The 7531-nt window shown below is 37.0% G+C and overlaps 1 protein-coding gene across 3 annotated transcripts in view; it reads right to left on the bottom strand.

Annotated features, from left to right (window-relative positions):
- Window positions 1–7531, bottom strand: part of VPS41 (VPS41 subunit of HOPS complex) — a gene marked incomplete at both ends in the record, with an annotated part of 176782 nt that overhangs the window by 28739 nt on the left and 140512 nt on the right. For all 3 annotated transcript variants that reach the window (XM_084230340.1, XM_084230339.1, XM_084230338.1), the window contains 3 exons: window positions 2331–2468; window positions 4818–4868; window positions 5001–5042. In XM_084230340.1, coding sequence (XP_084086466.1) covers window positions 2331–2468; window positions 4818–4868; window positions 5001–5042 — 231 coding nt within the window. The remainder of the gene's footprint in view (window positions 1–2330; window positions 2469–4817; window positions 4869–5000; window positions 5043–7531) is intronic.

Raw genomic sequence — 7531 nt, 5'->3', positions numbered from 1 at the left:
CATCTTCTGAATAAATACTCTATAAACTCTTCTGAAATGGAGAGTTCTTTGTTGGGTGCATGTGTGTGTGTGTGCGTGTGGTGGGGGGAAAGCATTAAAATTCAAGAAGTTCTTAATTTGCTTAAACTAATAAATCTTTTGAGTCTCTCTTTGGACAATACAGCTCAGCCTGTATTTCATCACCTCTTCACTGTGAACCTGCTTGGGGCATATATAATGGGAGAAAATCTACTTGCTTTTCATGAATTGATATATATAATAGCTTTTTCATGTTATGAGTAATAGAAGGAATTAGTCTCTAAGATGATTAACTGCATATAGAGCTCTTATTTCTAAGGAAAAAAGGAAGAGATCTTTCACGAAATAATAAAGTCAAGAATATTTCCTTTGAGATGGCTTTGGGTGCTTCTACAAGGAGAGTGTCATGTTTTTTACAAATGAATCCTGATGAAGAAACAATCTCTTAGGAAGAAATCTCAACAACTTGTACTATGAAGGTCCATTTAGAGAATTCTAAAAATGTGGATCATTGACTTGAATATTTTATAAAAACTATTTAAAGCAAAATTGCTTTCAGTATGCTTATGTTTTTTTTTTTTTTTTTTTTTTTTTTTTTTTTTTTAAGATTTATTTATTTATACAAGAACCAGGGCACAGGCCAGATGCACGGGAGGGAGGATGAGAGGATTTACCAGAGACAGAGCGAGGAACAGAACAGGCAGACTGACGAAATACACTGCTGAGGGGAGCAGCAGGTGAGACAGGAGAGGTCTGCCTTGCCATGTGGGATTCGCGCTGGCTGGTTGGGATGGAATCCACACTGCCAAGGCTGCGGACAGCTTCACAGTGCAGCACACAACAGCCTGCGCCACCAGGGGGTCCTACGTTGAGTTCTTTTATATGCAACTGGTCTTTTTCAGTGGATCAGAGGGAAAACTTCTAGAAGATCTATCCAATTTTCTAAGTGAGTTCTAGGTAATATAAGCACCTACAGTGCCACATTTTTTCTAATGTTCCTCTTGTGGGAGGATCAGCTGGATACAGCCAGGTCCTCTCCAGAAACAAGTCACCTTCCCTCCAAACTGAAACACAAATGCTGGGGGCACTCACACAGTAAGATCCTCATCACATCTTAGATGACATTCTACAATGAGAGAAGAGGGAGAGAGACACCTGATTTTTAGAATATTTCCAAATTTATTCTTAAAAAATGTCTTAGAGACCAAATATAAAGATTTAAAGCTTTTCATAAGTTTATATGTAGGCACGTTATTTTTTCATTAACTGTAAATATCAAAAATACATTGAACTGAAATTGGTTCAAAGTTAATTCAATAAAATTAAAAGTTAATCATGATGGGCTAAAAAATCATCTATGAAAGTTGTGAGTGCCACAAACTGCAAGTTATCAATTAATTTCTTTATATATATATATCTCTTAAGGGTCATGCATGACTTTTCTTTTACAGCTGGCTAAAAAGTACTTATTATCTGAACATATGAATTTTATGAGATACTTCAAGATGTTAAATTGCATTCCAGATAGTGTTGAACTGCATTCAATATTGATGGCCTCAGACCACCTGGTTGCTAATACATATACACTTAAGTATTGTATCGATAGTTTACTTTGAAATAGCAGTCTCACAAAACTTACAAGTTCACCTGCGGCTCTAACTAGCACCTCTTATTATTTATTTACTCATTTATTCACTCACTCATGATACAGACACTTATTAAGTGTCTACAGTGTGCTGGCTATTGGGTTTACTGAACTGAGTAAGACAACCTCCATCTTGTCCCTGAAGAATTTATAGGTTAGTGGGAAAAGGAGACTAGTAGGTATACTTATTGTAATTACAAGGGGATATACATGATAGGGAAATAGAGAAATACATAAGGTGGGTATTTAAAGCAGACAGAGGGCAGGGCCTAAGATAGCCAACGGCGTCCCTATTGGGGAAAGTGTCTCTGACGTGGACAGCCTGTGTCTCCCTCCTGGCTGACTCTAAGGCCCACCCACTCTGATCCTGATAACTGACTGAGACTCCTGGTGTAGTTTTTTCTTGTTGGTTATTTGAGGTCTAGACCCTAGATGAAACCTGTATTTTAACTAAACATGTCACAGAAATGTTTGGGGTCCTCCCCAATCCAACAGGACCTCCACTTCTCAGAAGAATGCTCTGGCCAAATCTATGGCTTTGAGAACAACCATACCCCCTCAAACAGGGATGGATGAACAGAGGCAGGAAAACTATAATGACGAATAGCTGACTGACAATGACAGCTTCTTCACCTGAAGCATGTGAGTGGGGATATGTGAGACTTACCTTTTCAAGCGGGCAGTGGGTGCTGTCTCGGAGAAATGGAAGCAAGTTTGGACGATCATATTCAGCATAGAGGCTGATCTGTTTTTCATGATAGCGCTGACCCTTATGATGGTCTCTCTTGAAAAGTTTATGTAGGTACTAAAAGGAACAAAGGAATAAATTACAAATATTAAAATAAGAAAAGTAATATCTGTATAACATTGCTATTTTTCCTAAACAGCTTCCTTGGAGAGGGTAGGGTAGATACAGTTGTTGGAAAAACTCTCTAGGTGAAGAAGGGGAAAGGAGAATGCCTTTGGGGGAGCAAGGAGAGACTGACACACACTCTGGCATGGCCCTAATGAACTGGCTCTACCACTGAAAACTCCTGTTGGGGTGTTGTGAGGATTGAATGAGTTACACCATTTGTAAATTATTTGAACTAGGCCTGGCCTATTCCAAGCACTACAGATAGTAAGTTAATCATAGTAAGTTGTTCATTTTGTCACCATCCTCTGTGAAATGCACGATTAGCGGTCTTCTCAGATCATAAAAATTTCCATCTTTTATATAAAAGGGGATAGTTATAGGACAGATTTATGTTCTTAAAAAACTCAAGCAGTGAGCACTAAATAAAATGTCCTAATTCTGCATCTCCTCCCTGGTAAGTCTAAATGAGTCCTCTGTTTGCAATAATATGTTGCCTAGACTGGCAACTTCAGAAACAAAATTAAAAAATAAAAATTCAGAAGGGCATCAGTATTCTGCAGCAATTTTCAAAACTGATTCATTACCATAAGCTGTCTGGAAAAGTTAATGGACCTCAAAGGAAGTGAGTAATTCACTTTCTACTCAGAGGCAAGATTAAGTCTGTCAATATATTATGCAGAAGTTAGCGATCAATGTTCAATGTCCAATTAATGTAAAATGTAAACAAACACCTCACAGCCCCCTGGAGGCAGGGAGACTTAATCACAGAATGACTGAAAATGCATTCACACCTTGAGTGGACTGATACATAAGAAACACAGAGTATTTGCCTGCCCCAAAGCTGTGACTGCTATAAGACAGCTGACATTTGACATTCACTGTGTATAATCACTAAATAAGCTTAACTGGGTCACATGCACATTGAAAAGCCACTCTTCATATAACTGTTCTTGTCCCCTTAAGGTGAGAAGTGGGGGTAAGAGCAGTCAGACAGAACTCTATGTGGTCTAATGAAGGCCCCTATCTGTCCACTGGCATCAGGGTCAAGGGTAAGCTGTTTCCCAGAGGCACTAACAGGAGGGGAAGACTCTGTCACATCTGCCCAGGCAAATTTATAGACATTACAGAGCTTGACGGGGAAGATGAGCCGTTTTAGCATGTGCTCTGCCACCGTTTCACCACTGGACTAATTACAGTCACACAGACACCTACTGCCCATAATCCTATCTCGTGGCTTAAGTAGGTTAGAATCATTGCTTTATCAACAAATACCTAGGTGGCTGGCATAGTGGCACCTTAAGGAGATAATCTTGAGATTTCCAATCATGAACAACATAGCAATGCCATCTGCATGACTCAAGCAAAAATCAAAGTACATCAAATTCCTATTCCAGAGTTCTCAAAAACTTCAATGTATAAAACTGACTTTTGAATAAATACTCTATTCATAGAGCCTTCTCCTGGGGAACAAAGAAGTGGGCAAAGACACTAGTGTGCTCATCACATATGCCTGTATATACCCACAGTCCTATTGTTATAATTCTAATTTTCATTTAAGCCTTTTCTTGTGTAATTTTTAAAGGACATACTTCTTTAGTCCCATTATGAGAACAATGCAGAGAATTAAAGTAGCCCCCCCCAAAGATAGTCTAGAATAATAGGCTTTAACAGCACAACTGTACAAGAGAAGTGAGATTCGCCAGTGTCAGGGTGAGGGACAAAAAAATGAGGCTCTGGTCTTTGACTATTTTGTGTTCTTGAGCATAGAATAGTTGTGTGTGGTATTTCCTTGGCAGCAAAACTTGTTATGTGCAGGGCACATGTTGGGGCACTGCTATAATTTTTGACATTATTATATTAAATGGTAACTAGAAGAGGAAGGTGCTTACTCCTAGGGCACAGTTTGATAACACAAAAATGAATATAACTTTTTATTTAAATTACAATTTCACTGTAAGTCAGTGTTAAAGTACCTGATCTGTATTTCAGCCCTAGCCTGAATTCAGAGCATATACTACATTTTAATAATTACAGAAGGGCCTCCCCTGGTGGTGCAGCAGTTGAGCACTGGGCTGCGAGGCTGCCTGCAGCCTCTGCAGCGCCGGTTCATTCCCCGGCCACCGGCGAAGGTCCCACAAAAAAAAAAAAAATAATAAATAAAATAAATAAATTACAGAATATTTTGGAGTCAAACTTCCAATCTGAGTTTTAACCTCAAGTTCACTCCAGTATGCTCTCAGCAGTTCTGAAAGGTGACTTGTCACATTATTTACTCAAAATGGCAAATGTCATACTTACCACATGTTGCAACTCTGGTCTGTTTTCTAATTCTTCTACTACCTTTTTAATCTGGGGAAAAAAGAAATTTTTAAACAGAGTTAAGAGCACAAACACAGCTACAAAATGATCTGATAATCATCTCTATTCTTCATGGCAATAATGGTCATATGGGAACACATAGGAAAAACAAAAGACACTCACTGAAATTTTATCTTCATTGTCCAAAAGCATGTCAACAGCTTTCTAAAAAAAAAAAAAAAAAAAGCCACAGTCAATGAAATTTGCCACAGAAGACCAGACACAATGTTTTATACATGTTAACACAGTTTAAGGTGGAGGGCTCATTTTCCATCCTTACGAGGTCAGCTTCAAATGGCCCTTAACTGAGATATTTACAAAAACATGCATTTTAAAATATGCCTCAATAAGCTTTGCATACTACTAAATGGTGCTTTGCTACAGCTCACTAAATATAAAACATCTTGTCTACACACAAATAGCCTCCTAGATAGCTAAGGTATTTTCACATTCTCAATAGTTATGGAGGCCATAATCAGTACCACATAAATGAGCTTTTCTTTTAAAAAGGTTTTATTTACTGATTTATTTTTGCATAGAAGAACCAAAGTTGTGGGGGTGTGGTGAGAGGATTCATCAGAGAGAGAGAGAGTGGGGAGCAAAGCAGGTGGATTTACCGAAATATACAGCTAAGGGGAACAGTGGGCTAGACAGGAGAAGTCTGCTGTGCCAGATGTGGGTTAGATCCCTAGCCAGGGATTTCAGGGTGCAGTGATGATAGTGCGGAGACTTAACACCTAGGCCACCAGGGAGGCCCTTAAATGAGCTTTTCTTTCTTTTTTATTTTTCAAGTATTTCTTTTATTTCTTAAAGACATGACATTATAAAACATCATATAATGAATGTATAAAAATATAAAGTATCTCCTGCCACCCCTGCTTTATATTCCCAGAGTCAAACACTTTCAATATTTTCTTATTAGCTCCTCCCAGATAATTTTATGCATGCACAAAACTTTAGTCTTCTTAAGATTAAAACTTTCCATTAAAAAGTCATAATGAATATTTTATATTTTGATATATTTACCATACTATTTTTAATCTCTTGCTTGTTATAAATTTGTTTTAAAAATCATTTTCTTGACATACACTTATAGACTGCATAATATTCTTAGAACATTTAAATAAGCAAGAACTTTTGAAACTATTTTTACTGGTAGTTGAGTTCTTTTTTAATTAATTAACTAATTAATATATATTTTACATCATTGTTCATTTTTGTACAATGTATGCCAAATAAGGGATCAGGAAAAAATAATAAATGAAAAACAAAATTAACAGGCAACTATAAATCAGAGACATTCTGTAAGGGAGGGGGAGGCAGAGGGATCAACACGGGGAGGGAAGAGCACAAGGGACTACATGATGGTTCACAGGTGAATTAATGGTGTGAATTTTATGGAGAGTACACCTGAGAGCAGAAAGCAAACATTGTACAAAAATGAGCTTTTCTTTTGACCACCTGAATCTCTATAAATTTCACAGATCAAGGAGCAGGTGTAATGTGGAAAGATAAGAGTCCAAAAAAAATTATAAGATACATGAAGTTTCATAATGCTATAAAGTCTGTGGATTTTTAGAATTTGTTTTAGACACCTTCATATTCATGAAACACAAGTTAGACAGTGTTTGTAGCAAGGGGTAGTGGGAAGACACTACCTCTCACCAGAATGAGCCTCATACAGAACAGCTGGGTCAGGCATTGGACTGCTACTATACTGCCTAGCTGTCTCCTCAAAAAAAAATTTTCCCTCAGGATTACAGGAGGTCTTGGAAGACATAATCCTTACATTACTTTTTAATTAAAAAGTTCTATGATTTCCTTAATTTTGGTTTATACTCTTAAATAAGAATTAGCTTCAACTTATTCATCTTTTTTCCATAGCTTCCTATATAAAACAAGGCTCTTGAGACATATAGGAGGATGGGATAGGCATGAGGGCAGAATGGATATAGGGAAATATAATTAATTTTTATATAACCATCTCATCCACTTAATCACTTTTTGACAGGGCAGCAGAACCTGTGCACATGAACTTTTTCAGATTTTCATTAATTATTTTTAGATCTGTAGGTTCTAAGAACTTGACTCATTCAGTATGAAAAATGGGCTTAAAACACCTTTTAGGAAAAAAGAGGTAGATTTAGCTTTTATATAAATTAAGTTTAAAATTTTGAAGACTAACACTGCACACAATAGCCCTAGCAACAGTAAAAACTAACTGAAAAATGCAACCCTTTTGGAGTCTTAAGGGTTCTACTCTTTGATTTATCTAACATTTCAACTAGCCAAATAAAAATCATTGTGCTTTATGAACCTCTTTATTTCTATCACCAATATTTGTTATTCACTTCCTTTTAAAAATACACCCCCATACAAGTTTCTATCACCTTACAAGAGTCACTGTAGGCTGTGGAAGTTGGATGCCCTTATTAATCAAGTAATTCACTTCTCTAATTTGTCCTATAGTGAAATAACCCACTCACATATCTGGACCTGAGCATTATAAGAACAATGGAAACTCCACATGCTAAGTCTGTGAATGCGAAAGAATAAAACTGATCTGAAATAGAAGTTTACTTAAAATGTTAATTCTGGGACATACAATTAAAGAGGGTTGAATAAGCCAAACCATATAACAAGTTTCTTTGTCT

This window comes from Talpa europaea (genome assembly GCF_964194135.1).
Source record: "Talpa europaea genome assembly, chromosome: 3".
Lineage (NCBI taxonomy): Eukaryota > Metazoa > Chordata > Mammalia > Eulipotyphla > Talpidae > Talpa > Talpa europaea.
This window is presented reverse-complemented; position numbering and strand designations above follow the sequence as displayed.